Source organism: Schistocerca cancellata, chromosome 3 (assembly GCF_023864275.1).
Source record: "Schistocerca cancellata isolate TAMUIC-IGC-003103 chromosome 3, iqSchCanc2.1, whole genome shotgun sequence".
In the NCBI taxonomy this organism is placed as follows: domain Eukaryota; kingdom Metazoa; phylum Arthropoda; class Insecta; order Orthoptera; family Acrididae; genus Schistocerca; species Schistocerca cancellata.
In genome coordinates this window covers 690,968,333-690,995,886 of record NC_064628.1, presented here as the reverse complement: position 1 = coordinate 690,995,886, position 27,554 = coordinate 690,968,333, and the positions used below count along the sequence as shown (strand labels likewise).

Genomic DNA, 27,554 nt, shown 5'->3' with positions numbered 1-27,554 from the left:
GGAGCGGAAAGACTTACCTTAGGGGGAAAAAAAGGACGGGTATACACTCGCGCACACACACACATTGTGCGAGTGTATACCCGTCCTTTTTTTCCCCCTAAGGTAAGTCTTTCCGCTCCCGGGACTGGAATGACTCCTTACCCTCTCCCTTAAAACCCAACCCACATCCTTTCATCTTTCCCTCTCCTTTCCTCTTTCCTGATGAGGCAACAGTTTGTTGCGAAAGCTTGAATTTTGTGTGTATGTTTGTGTGCGTTTGTGTGTCTGTCGACCTGCCAGCACTTTCATTTGGTAAGTCACATCATCCTTGTTTTTAGGTATATTTTTCCTACGTGGAATGTTTCCTTCTACAGTAACAGGGACTGAATGCTAACTGAAAAATAAGGATTTTACTCCAAGTAAAATAAGAAACAATTACTTATACTTAATCCAAGTGTTGGTGATTACATGTCTTCTAAGAATTTCTTGCTGTTAGATGGAAAGCATGTCCAATAGCCTTACTTCATAAATAAAATAAGGATTTCATAGTGTGCATGGATGGAGTGTTGTGTTGCAATGCCTCTTACAAATGATATTATCATTATTGTTTTTGTATTATTATTTATTTTTGTAAACTTGCTACATGGAGCCACAAATGTTTACAGTTGAAGAGCTAGTGAAGCTATGTGTTTGAATTATTTCTTGTGGTGCTCTTTCTTGATTTAAGTGGAGACACTGTGTTGTGTGTATCTATGGAGGACAAAAGGACAGTCTTTCATGGGGGAATGGGAGTGTGCAATCAACAAAAGTGAGACATGTAAAACAGGTCCCTGTTAGATCTATCTAGCAAGACGTACTGAGATGATATCTCTTAAAAATCAAATATTATACTTTGTCAGAAAAATATTGCAGCACCAAAAAATAATTAATGTAGAGTAACGAAATTTCAGGAATACATTTGCCTAGGTAGCATACTTCAGTGATTATATTGCAAGATCACGGGTTAATGTAAGCATGAGATTAGGCATTGCAAATGTGAAATGCTGGTACATTAAAACAGGTATAACACCAGAATATTGAATGGAAGCATGCAAACATGCTTGCATTGTTTTGTACAGACGCTGGACGTTAGTTCGTGGGATGGAGTTCCAGACCTGTTGCACTTGGTCAGTCAATACAGGGATGGTTAATGCTTGCTGTGGATGACACTGGAGTTGTTGTCCAATGATGTCCCATATTTGCTCAATTGGAAACAGATATGGTGCTTGAGCAGGCCAAGGCAACATGTTGGCACTCTGTAGAGCATGTTGCATTACAACAGTGATATGTGGGTGAGTATTATCCTGTTGGAAAACACCCTCTCAAATGCTGATCATGAACAGTAGCATAACAAGTGGAATCACCAGATTGACACACAAACTTACATCCAGGGCACATGGGATAACCGTGAGAGTGTTCCTGCTATCACACAAAATGACACCCCAGACCATAACTCCAGGTGTAGGTCCCATGTAGCTAGCACACAGACAGGTTTGTTCCAGGAACTCAACTGGCCACCTTCTAACCAACACATGACCATCACTGGCACCAAGGCAAAACCAGCTTTCATCCGAAAATACAAAAGACCTCCAATGAGCTTCCACTTGACACCATCAATATCGCAAATGGCAGTGGTTTAGGGGCAGGGAAATTCATGCTACAGGGTGTCTGGCTTGGAACAGTCCTTGAAAGATCTGATTTGTGGCAGTTAGTTGGGTGACTGTGGTGCCAACTGCTGCTCAAATTGCTACTGCAGATTCAGTATGATATGCCAGAGCCATATACCAAACACCCTTCTGTAGTGCCATGTGGCCGTCCGTAGCCCAGTCTTCTTGCGTAGAGGAAATAACTACAAAATTAATATCACATGCTACTTCATCTCTCCATGTTTTAGCATTGCTGAAGATAATTACTGAAGGGCTTTAACTGCCACACTATATTGAATAGTGCCAAATGATGAGTGGGACAGTGATGATATTCACATTTTTGCTTGCTGTGGTGTATTCCTTCATGGAACATTTTGAGACAGCAGCTCTCAATTCCACTCTGGTTTGTCAATCTTGTTTTCTCCAGTATGCTGAATGTATCTTCTTGCTATGCCCTCATGGTGAATTGGCCCAACAGCAGTTCTTAGATCACATGTTTGGGTTAATCCAAACAATACATTTACTACTTGGAAGGGTGTGGTAAGCTACATTTCTTGGATAAGCTAGTTGGTCTGAATGCAGATGGTCGGCTCGGTCATTCAAATTGTAGGAAGTCAACCCACACCAACCAGTACCTGAATCCAAACAAGTTTTATCATCCTGCTGTGAAGGAAATTGTCTTGTGCAGTGAATACACAGGACTATAACAATATTGAACAATAACGATTCCAATTCACGAATAAGCATTTAAGAATAAAAATCAAGGAACACAGCTACAGCAAGGATCATATTGGTGACACTCTTAGTACAATCAGCACATGATTCTCTGCCTGTCAGTGGAACAAGCCAAGCCAGCAGCGTTTATTTTGTAATGTTGTGCAATAATTACTTGTATAATCCAGAGGTCTGAACTAAGGCCAGTGATCCACCCCATTTCAATTACTCAGGAAATGTTACAACCAGCTAAAGGTGGTGTATATCATATGAGGGTTGAATGAAAAGTAATGCCTCCATCTTCATTAACTGGGGTTTGGATGGGAATATTTCAATAACTCAAATGCAGAAATAACCCTTAGAATGTGATTTTTAATAACCAATATTCACTTTTCCACATAATCACCAACCAAATGGATACATTTCTGCCAATGATGAACAAGTTTTCTGAAGCCGTCACAGAAAGAGTTGACACTCTGTTTCCACAACCACAGTCTCAAAGTTCTCTCAATGTCTTCATCAGAAGCATAATGATGGCCCCGCAGATCGTATTTCATTATCGGGAACAGATGGAAGTCAGACGGTGCTAAATCTGGACTGTATGGAGGACGCCATACGGTGATGAGATTCAGTCTCTGCTGCGGTGGCACATGAAATGTGTGGTTTGGCATTGTCATGCTGCAGGAAAACATTTTCCTTTTCCTTTTGAACCCACGTTAGCTGTCGTTTCAGAGTTCGCAGCATTGAGAAGTAACATTCTGAATTTATTGTTGTTCCATGATCAAGGAAATCAACAGGTATAACACCATCTGTGTTCCAGAGCACTGTGGCCATGATTTTTCCTGCTGATGGCTGTGTCTTGAATTTCTTTTTCTGGGGCGAGTCTTTGTGTTGATATTCCTTAGACTGACATTGCTTCTCTGGGTTGTAATTTTGTACCCACATTTTGTCTCGTGTCACAACTGAACGTAGAAAGGTGTCACCTTCATTCTCGTAATGCAAGAGGAGTTTCTGGCAAATTTCAAGTCTGTGTGCTCTCACTTCAGGAGTCAGCATTCCGGGTACTCATCGCACACAGATCTTCCGATAGCCAAGCAAAGCAGTAATGTGACCCACACTTTCTTCTGAAATGCTGATCGTGCTTGCAGTTTCTCTCCGAGTGATACGATGACCATCCTGAATCAATCTGTCAACATTTTGCTTGTGAAACTCGGTGGTTGCTGTCACAGCACGTCCAACTCTTTGTTTGTCAAGCAGGTCAATTGTTCCCGCCTCAACATCTTTAAACTTACTCGCCCAATGATGCACAGTACTCACATCTACACAATTACCATAAAATGCTTTCATTACCTGATAAATCTCCTTTGGGGTGATACCTTCTGCTGTCAAGAATTCAGTGACTGCACATTGCTTAAACCGCATTGACTGACCTTCTGAGCAGGGTCCTATACTTAACACTGTAACAACACGACCGTTCAATGCTAAGGCTTCCCACCAACTGGAGCTGTAGAGAAGAGGCTACAAAATAAACGAGTACCTACCACATACCAATGCTGCCAATTGTTGAACAGTTACAAAGGTGAAGGCATTACTTTCCAGTCAACCCTCTTAGAATGTCAAGTGTGTCTGGTATTCACAGTGAATGTAGGAAAAATTAAATTGGTAAAAGTACAGTAGCTACACCTGAATATTGTCCAGACAACGGACAAAAAATCTACTTTGAAAGAATGAGATTCTTGGTCCTTGCAACAACTTATTGGGATTCAATTACAAAAGAGGCAGTCAAGATTGTATACACTAGGGTACTGGATGAACTATGGATACCAAATGGTCAAAGAATGAGAACAGTTCTCGACTCTGATATATCATCCATATGAGAACACTATACCATACTGGCAGCCAACAGTTTAACTCCTGATGATCATGATGAGAATTTTATTCAGTCCTGTATAAGTTCTAAGATAACATTAAGTCAGTACTCAAGGAGATCTTTTTTCATATTTAGCATGTTTAGTGAATAAATTATTTAACTGAACAAAATTTGTGAAAAGTAAATTTATAAGTTCTGTTCAGATGATATAATTATTTTTCTAAAAATTAGAACTTGCAATACAATGTAAATTTGTTATGTCTGTTCAAAAGACATAATTCTTTTTCTTTTTCTTTTTCTTTTTTTTTCAAAAATAAGGATTTCAGTGAAAAGATATTATAGCTGAAAATAACTTCACAGTATATTTATGTTTGTATTATTACTTTCAGTTCAGAATCATCTGATACAAAAATTAATGTAAATAAATGTTTTTTATTGAGGCACATGGTGTGTGTGTGTGTGTGTGTGTGTGTGTGTGTGTGTTAGATTATACTGTTTTTACATTTATACTGTACAGTGTTTTTCGTTCCAGTTAGTTTTCTAACACTAATTACAACAGATGGAAAACATACTCCAAACAATGAGAAAAATTAAAGATATATTTCATTTGTGTAAACATGTTCACACACTTAAGTGAACAAAAAAAGGGCCTCTTCATAAACAGATTATATATTGTTAAATAAAAGTAAAACATTTTCAAAATCATTTCAAACGTGTGGGGTGGTTACTGGACGGTGGCCTGAAAATTTAAATACACTACACTTCACATATTTCAAGCAATTTATCACCTTTTACAATTATTGTTGATCACTGTTAGTTGTAGTTTCAAGCTTTGTGGAGAGCAAGTAGTTTTCTTTTTCCTCTTGATAATGGGACTTTAACAAATAATCCCTTGCAAGTTTATCAGGGGTAAAATCATACACCATTGCGCCTCTCTTATACCAGTCTAGTAAATGTATGACACCACCTACTTTTAGCACACTATAATTGGGGTGTAGTGCAGATGGTATACTTCCTGGATTGAAATTTTTAAACAGAACTTCACCGTTTCCATTGTTTGGCAGCAAGCAACATGTCTGAATATTTGGCACCTGCATACTATTCGCTTCAAATTTCCTGGGGCTAGGTAATTCATGTTGTGAAACTTCACTGTTTTTATTATCCATAATGGAATTAACAGAGGCCACTGAAATAATATGGAAGAAGGAAAAGAACTGCCGAATACAATGAATGTAGCGAGTTTTTCGTGAAGGACTGTGTGCTGTTTCTCTAGTATCCACTGTCCTCGTACCAGCTGCTGCTACTTCTTGTACTCCTGAGGCATTGAAATCTGTAATGATGAATGAATAAAGATTACAAAGTTAAAATAATGTAGTTAATGGAATTAATCTCCATTGTGGCATATAACAATGAGAATGTATGCATTTATCTTTTTATGACAAGGACGAGTCATAAATACAAGTAGTTTCTAATTTATCAAAGTCAATAGTAGTGAAATAACTTTATATCTTGGCACACTATTTTTCATTAATGAAATAATTACCATTAACACACAATGCTTGACAGTTACCTTGAAGTGGAATACAATTTCTGTCCATGATTTATGATGAAAAGTATAAGACTTCAGTGATGTGGAAAGGCCAACTGTTTTGTGTCTTTTCCTGTTTTGATATACAGAAAGATTGCCGGTAGAGCTTTAAGTACAGAAATTACCAGACAAAGAATGTTGTTTTTGAAAGTTCTGAGATTTATATGTAAATATCCCTGTATACAGTTTCAAAAAATGCTTTTTATGTTGGACGGAAAAAGAAAGGAAAACTAGTGAAACTTTAGAAATGGAACAAGAAAAATGCACTACTAAAAACTTTAGACTACTACAACAACAAAACAATAGAGATTAAAGAAAAAATATGCAGAGTAAAATAAGAATAGTGGGAAAATAAGGCTGTGCACAAAGACACAAATCAATAGGGACTCTAAGAGTAACAACTGACAAAGAAGCTGTTAACACCAGAAGAAATTAAGTTAAAACAATATCAAGGCATCCAAGTGTGCATGTTAGAATGTGTATTTTTAGCTTCTGAAGTGTTTGTTCTGAAGTGTTTGTTCTGAAGAAGGCATCAGAATGACTGCTAGTGTCTTGTAATACACTGCTGGCCACCGTAAATGCAACACCCTGAAGGAAGCATCCGAATCAAGTGAAATTTACACCATGAGTTTGCAGCGATGAGATATGCAACTGATTAGAATTTCAGCACAGACGCACATCACGCGCGCCTGTGGCGCCACCTCATAGCGCCATTTAAGGCTTGGCGATTTCGACGAGTGTACGTTCGGCACGTGTGTTTACCTTGTGGTTGTTTCACAAGACGATCAGTTATGCCTCGTAGAAAACAGCGAACATCTTTTGATCAAGTATCTGAGTTCGACAGAGGAAGGATAGTGGCTTACCGAGATTGTGGATTATCATACAGAGAAATCGCTAGTCGTGTTGGACGAAACCAAACAACTGTAATGCAGATATGTGACCGTTGGATGCAGGAGGGTACGACGGACCGATGTGGTCGATCGCATTCACCTTGGTGCACCACTGCACGTGCTGATAGGCAAATTGTGCGCATGGCAGTGACGAATCGCTCAGTGACATCCCGAACCATAGCACAGCACATTGCGTCTGTGACACATAATCCAGTGTCTGCGCGTACCATTCGACGCCGCTTACAGCAGAGTGGTCTGTCCGCAAGACGTCCATTGCTTCGTCTACCATTGACGCAGAACCACAGACGTCTCCGTCACCAATGGTGTGATGACAGACGGATGTGGACGGCAGAATGGAATGACATTGTCTTTACTGACGAGGCACGCCTCTGTCTGCAGCACCACGATGGTCAGATTCGAGTGTGGAGACACCGTGGAGAGAGGATGCTGGACAGCTGCATTATGCACCACCACACTGGTCTTGCACCGGGTATTATGGTATGGGGCGGTATTGGATATTACTCTCGCACGCCTCTAGTACGTATTGCCGGTACTTTAAATAGCCGGCGCTACATATCCGAGGTGCTGGAGCCAGTTGTCCTTCCTTACCTTCAGGGCTTGGCCACAGCCATATTTCAACTGGATAATGCACGACCACACGTGGCACGCATTGTCCAAAGGTTCTTCGTCAATAACCAGATTGAATTGCTTCCCTGGCCGGCTCGCTCTCCGGATCTTTCGCCGATAGAAAACATGTGGTCCATGGTTGCTCAACGAGTGACCCAGATTACATTCCCAGCTGCCACACCAGATGATCTTTGGCAACGTGTGGAAGCTGCTTGGGCTGCTGTACCCCAGGAACACATCCAACGTCTCTTTGACTCAATGCCGAGACGTGTGGCAGCGGTGATCTCCAACAATGGCGGCTACTCTGGCTACTGATTCTGGCAGGAACCACATGTCACAGATGTCTGTAAACGTAATCATTTGATACTTGGTCAACATGTTATCTACAAAATAAATTTTGTTGTGCTACCTCTTGTCTTTCTTGGTGTTGCATTTACGGTGGCCAGCAGTGCAGATTTTTTTTCTGTTGACACTGTTCACTAGCTTAGTGTTATTGCAAATGTTTTCTTTATTATTCTGGTACATAAAGGTGAAGAATGGTTTCACACAAATTTGTGACATGTATGATTTTATAAATGATTCTGCCTCTGATGATAATAAATGGTAGAATGGTCTGTAAGTCAGGACCCACAGTTGGAGAATCTGGTACCTGTGTTAATGACATTGTAAACATTGGATGGTATCTAGAAATTTATCCAGGAGCTCGATGGGAAGGTTATTATACTGTATGCCTCATTCTCCAGTAAGATCAGGGGAAAAAAACAATGTTCTAGTTAACTGTTTAATCTCCACAACACACGTCATTTGTTCATTTATTCATTTATTGTATTTTGTAGATACCACCAAGAAGAAGAACCTTCAGAGATGTGGAATGAGTAAATGTCTACATCAACATGAGACAAAGATATCACGGAAACTTAACCTGTGTACTGTATTTACCTACACTATCAAATACTGCTTGATGCTATTCGCATTTACGGCAACTAAATTTAATCAAGCAAACTAGGACGAAAACTGCTTCTTTGAAAAAAAATTGCTGCCTCCTCAGTTTTATTATATTACTGGTGTTTATCTGGTGTTAGTAGCTTAATACTCACTTGACTACAAAGGGATTTTTCAAGGAAAATATTTTTACATCTAGGGAGGCAGAGTCTTTCTTACAATACAAAATTACTTGTCATACAACTTTACAACAAACACTTCTACTTGCCATGTAGTAAACAGAAATTTGAAGTCCCTGAATCAAATATTCAAACAATTTGGAGAAGAGTGGCTACTGAAGTACACATTTACTTAGTTACTGAACTGTTTTATGTTAGATGTGAGCTTGTAAACTGTCTTACTATCAGAATACAGTAGAAATTCCATTCTGAACCCTGGATAAGGAGGAAAAATCTACATGAAAATTATTTTGTGTCTTGTATTATGATTGTATATCACTGTTCCACACCCCATGAACAATGGTGGGGTAGCTTACATGCCTCAGTGATACAGACATCTGCACCACAGGTGCAACCACAAAGATAGGGTATCTGTGGAGAGAGGCCAGACAAACATGTGGTTTCTGAAGAGGGGCAACAGTCTGTATGATTGACTGATCTGGCCCTGTAACATCAACCAAAACGGCCTTGCTGTGCTGGTACTGTGAACAGCTGAAAGCAAGGAGAAACTACAGCCCTAATTTTTCCCAAGGGCATGCAGCTCTACTGTGTGGTTAAATCATGATGAAATCCTCTTGGTAAAATATTCCAGAGTTAAAATAGTTCCCCATTCAGATCTCCTGGCAGGGACGCTCAGGTATTCATTATCAGGAGAAACAAAATCGGTGTTCTACAGATAAGAGTGTAGAACTTTAGATCCCTTAATTGAGCAGGTAGGTTAGAAATTTTGAAAAGGGAAGTGGATACGTTGAAGTTACATATAGTGGGAATTAGTGAAGTTTGCTGCCAGGAAGAACAGGACTTCTACTAAGGTCAATGTGGTGTCACCGCCAGACACCACACTTGCTAGGTGGTGGCCTTTAAATCGGCCGCGGTCCGTTAGTATACGTCGGACCTGCGTGTCGCCACTATCAGTGATTGCAGACCGAGCGCCGCCACACAGCAGGTCTAGAGAGACTTCCTAGCACCTCGCCCCAGTTGTACAGCCGACTTTGCTAGCAATGGTTCACTGACAAATTACGCTCTCATTTGCCGAGACGATAGTTAGCATAGCTTTCAGCTACGTCATTTGCTACGACCTAGCAAGGCGCCATCACCAGTTACTATTGATGCTGTAAAACATGTACCGTCAAGAGCGATGTTCACCAATTATGGATTAAAGTTAAGTATTCCAGCAGCTACGTATTATTTTTGCTAGTCTCATATCCCTGACCTGTTCAAGACCTCACGCCAGCCTGCGTGAGCTTAAACGCGTGCCTTTCGGCTTCCTGTCATAGTGGGTTGGCTGTCTTGCCAATCCACAACAGTTAATACAGCATTATAAATACAAAATCAAATAGGGGTAATGTAAGTATATGTTTAATAGTGAATAACAAAATAGGAACACAGGTAAGCTATTATGAATAGCATAGTGAACACACTATTCTTGGCAAGGTAGAAACAAAACCAACATCCAACACAGTAGTACAAGTTTATATGCAAACTAGCTCTGCAGATGATGAGACTGAAGAAATATATGATGACATAAAAGAAATTATTCATATAGTTAAGGCAGATGAAAATTTAATTGTGATGGGGGGCTGTAATTTGATAGCAGGAAAAGGAAATAACAGTAGGTGAATATGGACTGGGGGAAAGGAATGAAAGAGGAAATTGCCTGGTAGAATTTTGCACATAGCATAATTTAATCATAGCTAACACTTGGTTTAATAATATTGAAAGAAGGCTGTATATGTGGAAGAGACCAGGAGATACCAGTAGGTTTCAGATTTATCGTATACTAGTAAGATGGAGATTTCAGAACCAGAGTTTAAATTGTAGGCCATTTGCAGGGGCAGACATGAACTCTGACCATAATTTATAGGTTATGAGCTGCAGATTAAAACTAAAGAAATTGAAGAAAGGTAGGAGACGAAGGAGAAGGACCTGGATATGTTGGAAGAACAAGAGGTTTTTGAGAGTCTCAGAGGGAGCATTAGTCAACGGTTGACTAGAACAGCAGAACAGAATTCAGCAGAAGATGAATGAGTAGCTTTGAGAGATGAAATAGTGAAGGCAGCATAAGATCAAATATGTAAAAAGATAAAGCCTAATAGAAACCCTTGGATAATACATGAAATACTGAATTTGAATGATGAAAAAAGAAAATATAAAAATGCAGCAAATGAAGCAGGCAAAGGGGAGTACAAAAGTCTAAAAAATGGGAAGTGCAAAATGTCTAAGCAGGAATGGCCAGAGGACAAATGTATGGATTTAGAAGAGTATTTCAATAAATGGAAGATAGATACTGCCTACAGAAAAAATAAAGTGGCCTTTGGAGAAAAGAGAAGCAGATGTATGAATATCAAGAACTCAGATGGAAAACCAGTCCTATGCAAAGAAGGGAAAGCTGAAAGGTGGAAGGAGTATATAGAGGGTCTATACAAGGGAAATGACCTTGAAGGCAATATTATAGGAATGGAAGAGGATGTAGATGAAGGTAAGATGGGAGGTATGATACGGTGAGCAGAATTTGACAAAGCACTAAAAGACCTAATTTGAAACAAGGCTCCAGGAGTAGCCATCATTCTCTCAGGATTACTGAGAGCCTTGGGAGAACCAGCCATGACAAAACTCTTTCCTCTGGTGTGCAAAATGTATGTGATGGGGGAAATACCCTCACACTTCAAGAAGAATGTAATAATTCCCATTCCAAAAAAAGCAGTTGCTGACAGGTGCAAAAATTAGCAAACTATTAGTTTAATAAGTCATGGTTGCAAAATATTAACATGAATTCTTTATAGAAGGATTGAAAAATTGGCAGAAGCTGACCTCAGGGAGGATCAGTTTGGATTCTGTTGAAACATGGGAACATGTGAGGCAATACTGACCCTATGACTAATCTTAGAAGACAGGCGAAGAAAAGGCAAATCTATGTTTATAGCATTTGTAGATTTAGGGAAAGCTTTTGACATTGTTGACTGGAATACTTTCTTTGAAAATCTGAAGGTATCAGGAGTAAAATACAGGGAGCAAAAGGCTATTTACCACCTGTACAGTAACTGAAGGGCAGTTATAAGAGTCGAAGGACATGGAAGGGAAGCAGTAGTTGAGAAGGGAGAGAGCCAGGGTTGCAGCCTATTGCCAATGTTATTCTACCTGTACTTTGAGCAAACAGTAAAGGAAAAAAAACTAAAAAAAACTGGAGTAGGAGTTAAAGTTCAGAGAGAAGAAATAAATACTTTGAGGTTTGTAAGTGACATTGTAATTCTGTCACAGACAGCAGAGGACTTGAAAGAGCAGTTGAATGGAATAGATGGTGTCTTGATAGGAGGATTAAGATGAGCATCAACAAAAGCAGAACAAGTACAATGGAATTTAGTCAAATTAAATCAAGTGATGCTGAGGGAATTAAATTAAGAAATGAGACACTTACTGTAATAGACGAGTTTTGTTATTCAGGTAGCAAAATAACTAATGGTGGTCAAAGTAGAGAGGATATAAAATGTAGACTGACAATGGTAAGAAAAGTGTTTCTGAAGAAGTGAAATTTGTTAACACTGAATATTGATTTAAGTGTTACGAAGTCTTTCTGAAAGTAATTGTATGGAATGTAGCCATATATGGAAGTATATGGAAGTGAAACATGAACAATGAACTGTTTAGACAAGAAGAGAATAGAAGCGTTTGAAATGTGGTGCTACAGAAGAATGCTGAAGATTAGGTGAGTAGATCACATAACTAATGAAGAGGTACAGAATAGAAATGTGGAGAAAGGAAATTCATGACACAACCTGACCAGAAGAAGGGACTGTCTGACAGAACACATGCTGAGACATCAAGGGATCACCAATTACTATTGGAGGGACGTGTGGTGGGTAAAAACTTTAGAGATCAAGAGATGAATACAGTAACCACATTCAGAAGAATCTAGGTTGCAGTAGTTATTCAGAGATGAAGAGGCTTGCACAGGATAAAGTAGCATGGAAAGCTGCATCAAACAACAACACAACTTAAAATGTGACTGTGACTAACTTCGTAAACCACATATGAAAGAGAAACATGAGCTATAACTCTGCAAAGCACAAGGCTATAGTGTCAAGTGTGGTGTGTCACAGCTCATCATGGCCAAATATCAAAATATATCACTCATTTACCTGAGACTGGAAAGAGGTATGGCTCTCCTTCCAGGGGTAAAAACAATGTCAATTGGTTAGCTACATTTCAGGACGCGCCAGTGTACCACCTAAAATCCACTGATTGTAAACTGGCCAGCAACTAAATTCTTCACTGCAAACTTTTCAAAAGATGTCCAGTGGTTTATTTATTTTCCAAGTAGTATTGTAACTATAGCTCAAATGAAAAGAAATCTGCTTTATCATCAAGCTGTGATATCCTCATAATCAAATGAGGAGTACTGCATCACAGAGAACACATGCAAATCTAAATACCATTAGTCTTTATTTTTTTATAGAAAAAGTAATACCTTTACTGAGAAATTAACTGAAGAGATGGATGTATCTTTGTTTCATTTACATAAAATGTTTTTTTGTGGCACATTTGACAACAAAAAATTTGGTTCACTCCACCCCTCCGTTTATTGTATGACAAAGCTGCATGGAGTTACCAGCACTCCGTGTTGTGCCAGGCAGCATGACAGAGATATGTCTTGGTGTTGTATCTCTGTCATCCCCTTGTGAACCAGTTAAGTCTCTTCGACTATGTTTCTATGCACTATACTGATGAAGGTAATCCCTACATCTATCACACAACACATTGTGTATCATATTCCATGCTGTATTGCCCCAGTGGGAACTGCACTTCACAGAAGTGCCTGGTTAAGTCCATACGCATCATACAAAGACTATGGTGATCAACATATGAACATAAAAAAGAAGAATATAGCCAGTCATTATTCCCACAAAATATTGAGCAAGATAGCAAATTCATTAAGATACATGAATTTTATTCTGTAACAATCTTTTTTCTTTCCTGGAAGAAAAGTCTTAAATCCCCCAAATGGCCATCCACAACTAAATTTTCTTTAAACTGCACCAGACAATGCTGGAATGCTTCCTTTGACTGTTCATAGCTTATTCACCTCTTCTCATTTCTCTGGATGAAATAGTGCTCATTACTAACGAAATCAGTGAGACATTAAACTGTAACCTACTTTCACTTTTCCTGATGCAACATCTAGGAAGGGAACAGGATGGGGAAGTAACAGAGGTATGAAGTATAATCAACAAACAGGTGTGGCTGCAAAGTGCAATTGAAGTTATGGATATTAAGATAACAATTAATGAAAAGCACAGTTCCTACTCACCATACAGTGGAGATGCTGAGTCACAGACAGGTGAGTCAGCATTTTCACTCTATGGTGCAACAAAGCATCTCCACTACATGGTGAGTAGCAATATCCCTTTTCATAATATTTTTACATTTCATCCTGGATTTTCCATTGTTGGACATTAAGATAAGAGTCATTTGTTCAAATCATTTTTATGGAAAATGTATTCTTGTATAATTACTTCTCTCATAGATGGAATGAAGGCCATTGCCAAGGCTACAAATATAATTGTGTGATCTTTTATTTCAAGTAACTGTTTTTTGTTAACATTTGATGCAATCTGTGATTTCAACTGGGTATTATCTTCTAAATCTCAAAAAGAATGTTGCCTTCCCTCCAGGGATTTCCATTTGAGTTTCTGAAGAATTTACATAGCACTTACATGTTGTTCAGACCTACCAGTAACAAATCTAGAAACCCGCCTCTGAACTGCTTCGACGTCTTCCTTCAATCTGACCTGGTATGGATCCCAAACACTCGAGCAGTACTTAAGAATAGGTCACACGACCATCCTATATGCAGTCTCCTTTACAGGTGAACCACTCTTTCCTAAAATACTCCCAATAAACTGAAGTCAATCATTCACCTCCCCTGTCACAGTTCTTAAATGCTCATTCCATCTCATATGGCTTTGCAGCATTACACCCAGGTATTTAAACAACTTGATTGTGTCAAACAGGACACTAGTAACATTGTATCTGAACATTACAGGTTTGTTCCTTCTATTCATCCATATACATTTTTGCACATTTAGGGCTAGCTGCTCATTACACCAACTGGAAATTTTGTCAAGTCATCTTGTATCTTCCTACAGTCACTCAACTTCGACACCTTACTGTAGACCATGGCAAACAACCACAGATCACTGCTCACCCTTCCTGCCAAATCATTTATGTATATAGAGAACAACTAGCATCGTATCAAACTTCCCTGACACACTCCTGAGGATACCCTTGTCTGTTCTCCATATACATAAATGATTTGGTGGGAGGGGTGGGCAGCAATCTGCGGTTGCTTGCTGATGATGCCATGGTGTACAGTAAGGTGTCAAAGTTGAGTGACTGTAGGAAGAGGCAAGATGACTTAGACAAAATTTCCGGTTGGCGTGATGAATGGCAGCTAGCCCTCAATGTGGAAAAATGTAAGTTAATGAGGATGAGGAGGAAGAACATAACTGTAATGTTCAGATGCAGTATTACTAGGGCCCTGCATGACACAGTCATTTCATTTAAATATCTGGGCATAACACTGTTTGGTAGAAGCTGACCTCAAGGGAGATCAGTTTGGATTCCATAGAAATGTTGAAACATGCGAGGCAATACTGACCCTATGACTTAACTTAGAAGATAGATTAAGGAAAGGCAAACCTACATTTCTAGCATTTGCAGACTTAGAGAATGATTTTGACAATCTTGACTGGAATACTCTCTTTCAAATCCTGAAGGTGGCAGGGGTCAAATACAGGGAGCAAAAGGCTATTTACAATTGGTACACAAACCAGGTGGCAACTGTAAGGGTCGAGGGGGATGAAGGGGAAGCAATGGTTGAGAAGGGAGTGAGACAGGGTTGTAGCCTATCCTCAATGTTATTAAATCGCTATATTGAGCAAACAGTAAAGGAAACAAAAGAAAATTTTGGAGTAGGAATTAAAATCCATGGAAAAGAAACAAAAGTTTTGACATTTGCCAGTGACACTGTAATTCTGTCAGAGATGGCAAAGGATGCGGAAGAGCAGTTGAACGGAATGGACAGTGTCTTGAAAGGAGGATATAAGATGAACATCAACAAAAGCAAAATGGGGATAATGAAATGCAGTCGAATTAAATCAGGTGATGCTGAGGGAATTAGACTAGGAAATGAGACACTTAAAGCAGTAGGTGAGTTTTGCTATTTGGAGAACAAAATAAAGGATGATGGTCAAAGTAGAGAGGATATAAAATGTAGACTGATAATAGCAAGAAAAGTGTTTCTGAACAAGAGAAATTTGTTAACATCAAGTATAGATTTAAGTTTCAGGAAGCCTTTTCTGAACATATTTGTATGGAGTGTAGCCATGTATGGAAGTGAACATGGATGATAAATAGTTTAGACAAGAAGAGAATAGAAGCTTTCTAAATGCGGTGCAACAGAAGAATGCTGAAGATTAGATGGGTAGATCACGTAACCTTCACACCAGACACGGGCACCACCTAAATTATGAAGGGAAAAAGTTTGTGTGCGAACGTGTCAATGAAATAATTAAAGAAAGACTCACACGGAATAAAACGATCTACGAAAGTAGCGGTTTGAGTAATACCTGGAATGTACGTCATTTTTTAGTATAAAAGTCTCTGAATCGGCGGGTAATAAACCTCCTGTACTTGAACTAGGTGCTAAAAGCGACATTCGAATGAGAGAGTGTTCTCAGTCAATAAACAATAAAGATAAATCTGTTACTGTGATGCAAACGAACATTCGCTGCATTAGGAACAAAGTATTACAATTAGAACATTTTTGCAGTATTGAAAACGTTGATGTTGTTTGTATCTCAGAACATTGGCTGACATGCGATCAAGTACAATATTTTGTTCCTCAGGGGTATGCTGTTGGAGACATTATGTGTAGAAGTGAAAGAAAGAATGGAGGTACCCTAATATTTGTTAAAGATAGTATAATGTTTACTAAAATAGATGTTAGCTCTTACTGTGCAGAACTAGATGGAGAATTTAGCTGTATAAAACTAAACGTAGAGAATACTATAATTGTTAGCTTATATAGATCACCAGGAGGAGATGTAAACACATTTTTCGAAAGATTTGAGCTGCTTATGAGGAAAATACTAAAATCTAACATAAAACTAATTATCTGTGGCGATTTCAACATTGAAATGGCCAACAGTGATGAACATGTTACTAGAACGTTTTTTAATATCTTAAGATCACTAAATTTACAATGTACAAATTACACACCAACACGGGATAAGGCGTGCTTAGATAATATTATAGTAAATTTTTCTAGAGATATGTACGACGTCAGACTTGCCAGTGGAGCCCTAGCTGATCATGAACCATTGATTTTAACATTCTCCTGTGATCAGTTGCCTAAATCAGTAAGAATCAAGTCTAATGTCACATGGGTAAGAGGGCAGAAAGATGAATATATTAATTTATTGATTGACAGAATATCTTATGTTAACTGGGACTTCGTATACAACACACAACCTGGAAAGGGTGCTGGTGAAATGGTGTTTAACAAATTCCTGGAAATACTCATAGAGTTATGGTACTCCTGCTCACCATTAGTCAAAAGTAGCCCTAAGCATAAACAGAAAAACAAACAGCTAAAATGGTATACAGATGAGCTAGCTCTCACTAGGGAGGAGACGCTCAGACTGTACAGAATATATAAAAATTCTTGTAAACAAGGACCTGAGCTAGATAATACTTCTTACAGAGCTTATCTAAAATGTAAAAAAATCTACAAAGATAAACTGTCCTTGGCCAAAAAACAAGCATGTGAACATTACATCGAAAGTGCTCCCAACAAATGTAAAGCAGCATGGGATATCATCAACCAATATAATTCACAAACCCATACACAAGATGCAATGCTGGTCCCAGAAGAAGTAAATAATTACTTCCTAACCTCAGTGAGTGAGCAGAAAAACAAAATCAAGCAAAATGGCACTTGTGCACTAGATCATCTTAGTGCTGTGCCCCATAGTATGTATACTTTCCACTGGAAGGTTGTCACCCCAGAGGATATTGTAAAAGCTGTGGCAAGGTTCACCAACTCCAAAAGTATGGACTGTTATTGGTTTTCTAACTATGTAATGAAAAAAATAATACACCTTATCTGTCAACCTCTTTCTTTCATTTTTAATATGTGTTTAGAATCTGGAGTTTTCCCAGATGCACTCAAAACTGCTAAAGTAATACCAGTCTTTAAAAAGGGAGATAAGCATCTGCCCCAAAACTATCGACCAGTTTCTGTTGTCCCAATTTTCTCTAAAGTTTTTGAATATGTAATGTACAGTCAACTAAATAACTATTTTGATAAGCATGATCTCCTCTCCAACAGACAGTTTGCATATCAGCATGGTAAAAACACCACTACTGCTGTCACTGAAGTTGTTAACCAGGTGTTAACAGCATTCGAAAATAAGGATCTAGTATCAGTCGTACTGTGCGATCTTAGCAAAGCCTTTGACTGCATACCATCTAACACCCTACTTGCAAAACTGGAATTTTATGGCATACACAAACCATCTTTGGATGTAATCGAATCATACTTAAGTAACAGGAGACAGTATGTATCAATTAAAAATAGATGCTCCTCACTGAAGGAAGTTCGGACTGGAGTGCCTCAGGGCTCGGTCCTAGGTCCTTTTCTGTTTATCATTGCAATTAATGACTTGCCTTACCATGTAGGAGCAAATTCAGTTGTCTGTTATGCAGATGATACAACGTTGCTCAATACACACCATGACACAACAGAACTGCATCAGGCAACACAGGAAAAACTAGAACTAGTAATGGATTGGTTTTCTTCTAATGAGCTCCTGTGTAATCCTGATAAAACACAAGAACTAATTCTGGGTTTAACTACAGCTGTTGAAAGCAAATCAATAAAATTGTTAGGATTCCACATTGACTCAAAATTAAACTGGGGGGAACACATTAGCCATATCTGCAAAAGAATAGCACGAGTGTGTTATCTCATCTGGAGACTGACAGATGTAGTCACTGATGAGTATCTAAAGGTGGTATATTTTGGCCTCTTTCAGTCACACATTTCCTACGGCATATTGTTATGGGGACATTCTTGCTTTGTCAGTGAAATTCTGAAAATTCAAAAAAAAGTAATCAGAATAATAAGCAAAGCTAAGCCCAAGGAACACTGCCGTCCCCTCTTTATCAAGCACATGATATTAACTGTGGTGAATCTATACATCTACACAGCACTGCTTTATGTCAAAAGCAACTTAAATGAGTTTGAGACCAGAGAGAACATACATCCCCACAACACCAGAGGCAAACTGGACTTTGACATACCAAGACACAGACTCACAAAGACTACAAACTCACACAAAATAATGAGTTTAAAACTCTTCAATAAACTTCCAGCATCTGCTCGGTCACTGACCAATAATATTTTCAAACGTAAGGTTTATGACTGGCTTCTCAAACACCCATTTTATAAGATAACAGAATATTTTGAAATAAGCATTGACATTAGTATATAAGGATATTCCTAAGAGAAAAGGAATTAAATTGTAAAAAACTTTACTGTAAAGTTATTGTTAATTGTATATTTAATGTTCAGACCTATTCCGCTGTAAGTGGTCAATGGTGAATAAACTGAATACTGAATAGTTAAAACTGAATACTGAATAGGAGGTACCGAATAGAATTGGGGAGAAGAGGAATGTGTGACACAACTTGACTAGAAGAAGGGATTGGTTGGTAGGACACCTTCTGAGACATCAAGGGATAACCAATTTAGTATTGGAGGGAAGTGTGGAGGGTAAAAATCGTAGAGATGAACGAAGAGATGAGTATACTAAGCAGATTCAGAAGGATGTAAGTTGTAGCAGTTCCTCAGAGATGAAGAAGCTTGCACAGGATAGAGTAGCATGGAGAGCTGCATCAAACCAGTCTCTGGACTGAAGACCACAACAACAACAACAACAACAACAACAACATTGCAAAGTGATATGAAGTGGAATGTGCATGTGAGAACTGTGGTAGGGAAGGTGAATAGTCGACTTCAGTTTATTGGGAGAATTTTAGGAAAGAGTGGTTGACCTGTAAAGGAGACCACATACAGGAAACTTGTGTGACTTATTCTTGAGTTTGGGATCCGTACCAGGTCAGATTGAAGGAAGACATTGAAGCAATTCAAGAGGTGGGCTGCTAGATTTTTTACGGTAGCTTTGAACAACATGTGTTACAAAGATGCTTCAGGGACTCCAATGGGAATCCCTGGAAGGAAGGCGAAGTTCTTTTCGAGAAACACTGTTTGGAAAATTTAGAGAACCAACATCTGAAACTGACTGCTGAACTATTCTATTGCTGTCAACATACACTACACGTAAGATATAAGAAATTAGGGCTCATATGGAGGCATATAGACAGTCGTCTTTCCCTTGCTCTATTTGTGAGTGGAAAAGAAAAGGGCATGAATAGTAGTGGCACAAGTTACCATCCGTTATGCATTGTACAGTGGCTTGCAGAGTATTTATGTAGATGTAGAACATCATCTGTGATAGAAGGTTCATTTATCTGAAATATGTTGTGAAATTATTCAAATTTAATCTTTCATAATGCATATTACAAACTTTTATATGGACAGAAAATTACTTCTATGCATGAATATAAGTATATATTATATTTTAATTATTCAAATTTGTGGTACTTACTTGTAAAACTTTCTTGTGAAGATTTTGACAAGAGTTTTAAGGGAAAATTAGGCACTCTTCTCAGAGCTCTTGCTAGGATATCTCCAATGAAAGGTAGAAATGGAGGCTTCAGACTAGCCTGATAAAATGCCTTCTGGTATGCAGGCAGTCGTGGATCTCGATGTTTACGACAGAGCTTTTCAAACAAGCTACCAAACATAATGTGAAATGAACACAATAAATCTTTGAGGAAAATGGGCTGATAGGTTGATGCAGATATAAGAGTGTTATGCAACTGCTCTTTGTATTATTTTATGCTGTAGTAGTGATGAGGCAACTGACTGGTTTAAACAACCAATTTGACAGTCCATTGCTTTTCTTTTCAGTCAGTTTTTTTCAGTCAAATGAAACAACCAAATGAAAATAGTCTCTTTGGCCATGTCTGCTACATGAATGTTTTTCACTTACTTTCTGAGTTTGAGTTGTTTCACTTAATTTGAGACAACTGGCTGATGCAAGTCCCCAATGATTAAGTCAGTTATTTGAATGTTTTCACTCTGTTTTGGGGTAAGAATGTTTCATTACATATTGTTCAGCTTTTTTGGTTATACATGAGCCATGAATAGGGTTGTCAACATGACCTTTCAATGAAAGGTAAATAAAAAGTGTATTTATAAAAATGTAACTTCTGACTAATTATCCGCAATGCAATGTTTAAGAACTGAACATCTCTTTTACTTTTTGTATAAACTTCCCAAACAACTGACTGTTTTGAAATTTAGATCCTAATACTAAGTTCATTATTAAGTACACAAATTATTCTTAAAGATGGGTGAAAAACTGATTAAAGCCTACTTATTGGCACTGCACAAATATCAAACATTAGAATGACAATAACAAGGATGAGAGGCTACAACAGTATACATCCAATAATGATTCAATAACACCAAACCAACTGACTGTTTCTGTTCAGAACTGAATGTGCTGTGGTCAGGTGAGTGCAATCGTTGATCCCAGTGTCCCAGAAGGGCATGAACTCTGTTACAGACTGTTTACAGTAATCGATATTGATACGTTTAATTGTGACATTGAAGTACCAATGCTTGAATGTAGATAGTACTTCTTCACAGCTGTGAACTATGGGGTCTGTTCAAAAAATTCTGGAAATTGTCAACAAAATTCTTCTACACTTACCTTTTACTTATTGGGCAGGATCTCCTCCAAAATACTCTCCTCCACAATTGATACACTGCCCCCAATGCCATTTACACTTCCAGAAGCAGTCTTGGTATGCCTCTTGCTGGATTGCTTGAAGCACTGGCAGCAAATTTTCTTTTACCTCATCTATCGTTGCAAATCTTTTCCTTTCAACAGGGTTTTCAGTTTTAGAAATAAAAAAAAAAGTCTGCAGGGGCCAGATCTGAAGAGTAGGGAGGATGAGGCAGCATAGTGACTTCATTTTTTGTGTAATAGTCATGCACCAACAGGGATGAATGTGCGGGTGTGTTATCATGATGCAAGAGCCATGAATTGTCTTGCCATATTTCAGGCCATTTCTTTCTCACATTTTCTCGCAGGCATCACAACACGTCCTGATAGTACCATCGATCAACAGTTTGTCCATGTGGCACAAACTCATGATGACCTAATCCTTCAAAGTTGTTGGTAGATGTCAGAGGGTGTCCTGAAAGAGGGTCAGCGTTAACTTCTGTCCAGCCATTTTTAAATTGTGCAAACCATTTGTAAAACTGGGTACAGCTTAAGCACACATCACTGTAGTTTTCTTGCATCATTTGGTGTGTCTCTGTAACATTCTACTAAATGTAGCTCTGAACAATAACTAATGGGCATACAACAACGAAACTTCCAACAGTTACACATTAAACACAGGCATGTGCAGGGATACCAACTGTATTTCACTCTAACATCATTAGCGAAATTGCAAACATTCCAGAATTTTTTGAATAGACCTCATACTATACCTGCTACTTTTCACATTCTGTGAAATGTAAACAGGCTTGTCTGCACGGATGTGATTTGTATCGACATAGTTCATGACATAATTTTCCATACAAAATATTTACCTTCCACACAAATAAATACCTGTGCAAGATTTTAAAGGCTCAGTTCAAAGGTTTTTTAATTTACTAAAACATAACACAAACTTTTTTTTTTTTTTTTTTGCATACCCCAAAGGAAACGTTTACATCAAATTTGTACCCCCAACAACACATCATCTTAATTAATTAAGAATTAATTGCATCTGGAAGAACTTAATCTGCAGAAATATGTTAATCAGTTTAAAATGAGGAAGAGAAGAATTAGTTTATTTGTTACATAATTAAGTTCACACATATAATGCTTATTTTAACTTTGAAGTGCTTCATGAGATGTCTTAACATTTACCCAGCATTTACCCAGGGGCTTGCGATCCTCAGTACCCAGCAGCACCACTGCCTTATTTCAGTCAATGAAAGTACCAGAGACTGATGAAATTTTCTCGGATCATCAGCTGAGTCATGTTATCATGTCATACAACATTAATATGAGATTCCTCCTCATGATCTTCAGGTGAATTGTTGGGTTCATGTCCAGCTCATTCCTTCATAATCACTGGACCACAGACATCTATGCCAGTGACCCGACAAGTGGATCTATCACGTTCCTCTGGAAGAAGTGTAGTGGCCGGTGGTGGTGCTGGTGGTAGTAGTAGTGATGAGGCTAATCCAAGTACCACATCCTCTTGCTGATAGTCCATTCTACCCACTACATCTGAAGCTTTCATATCCAAGCATTCCTGATGTATTGACATTTTTGCTGACACCACACCACATGAGGAGTTCAGTTGGAAACCACTATCTCAGTTGACAAGATAGACATGCACTAATTTTCAACTGTCTCTTTGATAATAAAACCCCAGGACCTGTTGGCATGACACAGCATCTTTGTCTGTTCAAAAACAAACTTCATGGACATTATGCTCTGCCACTACAGACTTGTCAGTTTGGCCAAGGCGAATGTTCCTCACATGCTCCAAACAACACTGTGAGATGCATCACTACATTTGGCTGCTGTACTTCATGTCATACTTGCAACTGACGCTGTAGGTAGCAGGTACCCATAGCCAAAGTTGGTGTTTGAATGAGCAAAGAACATTTTAGATTATAATGGTTGAGCTAGGAACTGGTTGCAAAACATTTTGTAACAATGGCTACTTAGAGACACAAATATAATGTGCTCTCAAGCCAAACAAAAAGTCAAAAGAAAATGATGCAGAGGAATAAACCTAACACCTGGTATTCCTTCCTTAAGTAGGGCCACCCACTGACAAGACTGACAGGATAATGGAGAAAAACAACATAAAAACCATTTCCTGCTCAATTGTTAAAATCAAGTCTATACTTGGGTCAGTCAAAAACCAGCTATGGCTTATAGGCACTTGGTGTCTACAGCATCAGTTGCAAGTATGGCACACAGTACATCAGCCAGATGCATTTATGCAACTTACAGTGCTCTTCAGAGGATGTGAAGAGTGTTTGCCTTGGGCAAACCAACAAGTCTGCCATGGCAGAGCACAATATCAATGAAGGACACAATTTTGTTTTTGAATAAAGATGATATGCCTTACCAATAGGTTCTAGAATTCAGTCATCAAAGAGGCAGTGGAAGTATGAGTATGTGATAATCTTGTCAACCAGGAAAGTGACTTCCAACTGAGCTTTGCACTGGTTGGGGCAGATAGTAGAAAAGATAGACAGCAAGAGGACTCAATAAATACAGACTCTCTTCCACCCTGCCAGGGCACTGCCCCCTTCCTCCCATCAGTTGAGACAACTCTTCTGGAGGCATGTGACTGGCACACCCATCGATCCTTGGCAGAAGCATTGCTCTAGCAGCAATAAAGGAATGAACTGGACATGGACCCAACATTATGCTTGAAGATAATGAGCAGGAAACTCATGGAGCGTTGTGACTAGTTTCACTCAAAAGAAATGAAGGACTAATTCACCGGATATGTAAAACTACGGTTAACTGAATCAACTGTTATCATTCAATTGTTCCCGTAGACTGGTTTCTCTTAAAAGAATGAAAGAACAATTAAATTAAATTGATAAATAACTGAAAAGTAAAACTGCAACTGAATGAGTTGATTGTTTTCATCCAGTTGTGCTCATCACTACCTGGTGGTAATACATTACACAGAAATATTCAATAAACACTACACTAAAGACATTGTGTATCACAGAAAGCTTTACTTCTGAAATTCTGAAAGCTCAAATTTTGTTATGAACCATGGAACATAATATTACCTACTAAAACATACACTATACACATAGTGACTAAAAAGGTAAAATTAGAGAAATTTGGGCTTACATTGAGGGAAATGAAATATTATTCTTTCTATGTATCATCCATGATGCATGGAATAGCAAATGGTAAAATGATTGTGGTGCATAATGCACCTCCTGTCTTACGTCATTCTTGCAGAATACAGATGCAAATATAGAAATACAAAGTGAGCGTACAAATTTAAAAAAAATGAACAGTAGGTTTGACATGTGATAAAAAATGTGTGCTCTTTTGATAAAAAATAGCCCATTTGTTAACTACACTCCTGGAAATGGAAATAAGAACACCGTGAATTCATTGTCCCAGGAAGGGGAAACTTTATTGACACATTCCTGGGGTCAGATACATCACATGATCACACTGACAGAACCACAGGCACACAGACACAGGCAACAGAGCATGCACAATGTCGGCACTAGTACAGTGTATATCCACCTTTCGCAGCAATGCAGGCTGCTATTCTCCCATGGAGACGATTGTAGAGATGCTGGATGTAGTCCTGTGGAACGGCTTGCCATGCCATTTCCACCTGGCGCCTCAGTTGGACCAGCGTTCGTGCTGGACGTGCAGACCGCGTGAGACGACGCTTCATCCAGTCCCAAACATGCTCAATGGGGTACAGATCCGGAGATCTTGCTGGCCAGGGTAGTTGACTTACACCTTCTAGAGCACGTTGGGTGGCACGGGATACATGCGGACGTCCATTGTCTTGTTGGAACAGCAAGTTCCCTTGCCGGTCTAGGAATGGTAGAACGATGGGTTCGATGACGGTTTGGATGTACCGTGCACTATTCAGTGTCCCCTCGACGATCACCAGTGGTGTACGGCCGTGTAGGAGATCGCTCCCCACACCATGATGCCGGGTGTTGGCCCTGTGTGCCTCAGTCGTATGCAGTCCTGATTGTGGCGCTCACCTGCACGGCGCCAAACATGCATACGACCATCATTGGCACCAAGGCAGAAGCGACTCTCATCGCTGAAGACAACACGTCTCCATTCGTCCCTCCATTCACGCCTGTCGCGACACCACTGGAGGCGGGCTGCACGATGTTGGGGCGTGAGCGGAAGACGGCCTAACGGTGTGCGGGACCGTAGCCCAGCTTCATGGAGACGGTTGCGAATGGTCCTCGCCGATACCCCAGGAGCAACTGTGTTCCTAATTTGCTGGGAAGTGGCGGTGCGGTCCCCTACGGCACTGCGTAGGATCCTACGGTCTTGGCGTGCATCCGTGCGTCGCTGCGGTCCGGTCCCAGGTCGACGGGCACGTGCACCTTCCGCCGACCACTGGCGACAACATCAATGTACTGTGGAGACCTCACGCCCCACGTGTTGAGCAATTCGGCGGTATGTCCACCCGGCCTCCCGCATGCCCACTATACGCCCTCGCTCAAAGTCCGTCAACTGCAGATACGGTTCACGTGTTAAAGACTGCGATGGAGCTCCGTATGCCACGGCAAACTGGCTGACACTGACGGCGGCGGTGCACAAATGCTGCGCAGCTAGCGCCATTTGACGGCCAACACCGCGGTTCCTGGTGTGTCCGCTGTGCCGTGCGTGTGATCATTGCTTGTACAGCCCTCTCGCAGTGTCCGGAGCAAGTATGGTGGGTCTGACACACCGGTGTCAATGTGTTCTTTTTTCCATTTCCAGGAGTGTATTTCTGAAGCAGTTAGTGTTTTACTAGCTTGCACAACTGAAAACATGCAGCATGGTAACAGGCTGAGGTAATCTGAGCATGTAAAGAGAAAAGTAGGTAAGCATAAATGTGAAAATGTGGTGAGTCCAAAACAAATTTATACAATGAGGTAGTAACTGTCAAAGGGCCTGGAAACCTCTAGCATCAACCCATTATCTAAGAAATACTATTAATTGCCTTTGGTAGAAGAGAAAACTGGGAAATTATGACAGCATATAAGGGTAACATGCTTTACTGTATGAATGCAGTGTGGCAGTTTGCATACATGGTACTAGACACAATAATGAAATCCTCTATGAATTAAAATATCTGTTACTGGAGCGAAAATGTTTTAAGTATATTGCTTCTAAAAGTTTCAACTTACTTTGCATAGAAATTAAGTGCTTAAAAAAAGTAGATAATCAGTTTTAAAAGCAAAATAATGGCAATTTGTGTTGGTTCAATCTTCCTATTGATGAGATTGCAAATGTGAGTCTGTTAAAGAAATAACTATTATAAACAGCTTATTTTTTTCTCAAATGCTAACATAAGCATTATGTAAATAAGACTGTTATCATATTGTGGTTGTGCAGTTTGTAAACATATTACTGAACTGACAGACAAATTCTTGAATAAAAACACATTAATACTATGTTTGTTTTACAACAGAATATTAAGTCGTAGTCTGGCCAAGTATTTTATTGATACATGTTATACAAAAAAATTTTTATAAAAAATACTACTATACAGTGACCTGACAAAAGTAATGGGATACATCCTAATATTGTGCTAGACCTACTTTTGCCTGGCATAGTGCAGCAACTTGATATGACTTGGACTCAACTAGTCACAGGAAGTCTCCTGCTGAAATACTGAGTCATGCTGGCTCTATAACTATCCATAATTGTAAAGGAGTTGCCAGTGCAGGATTTTGTGCATGACCTGACCTCTCTATTATGTCCCACAAATGTTTGACGGGATACATGTCAGGTGATTTGGGTGGTAAAATTGTTTGCTCAAATTGTCCAGAATGTTCTTCAAACCAGTCATGAACAATTGTGTCCTGGTGACATGGCACCACTGTTTGGGAACATGAAGTCCATGAATGGCTGCAAGTGGTCTCCAAGCAGCCAAACATAACCATTTTCAGTCAACGATCAGTTCAATTGGACCAGAGGACCCAGTCCATTCCACGAAAACACAGCCCAAACAATTATGGAGCCATCACCAGCTTGCACAAAGCCTTGTTGACAACTTGGGTCCATGGCTTTGCAGGGTCTGTGCCACACTTGAGCCCTCCCATCAGCT

General features: G+C 39.3%; 1 protein-coding gene across 1 annotated transcript in view; it reads right to left on the bottom strand.

Moving 5' to 3' along the window:
• Positions 1–4,702: 4,702 nt before the first annotated feature.
• The window catches only part of LOC126176513 (uncharacterized), a 274,041-nt gene continuing 251,189 nt past the window's right edge, over positions 4,703–27,554 (bottom strand). Inside the window, exons 7-8 of the mRNA XM_049923670.1 lie at positions 20,243–20,430; positions 4,703–5,578 (exon numbers count right to left, since the gene is read on the bottom strand). Of these exons, the coding sequence (XP_049779627.1) occupies positions 5,046–5,578; positions 20,243–20,430 (721 nt within the window). The 3' untranslated portion in view covers positions 4,703–5,045. The remainder of the gene's footprint in view (positions 5,579–20,242; positions 20,431–27,554) is intronic.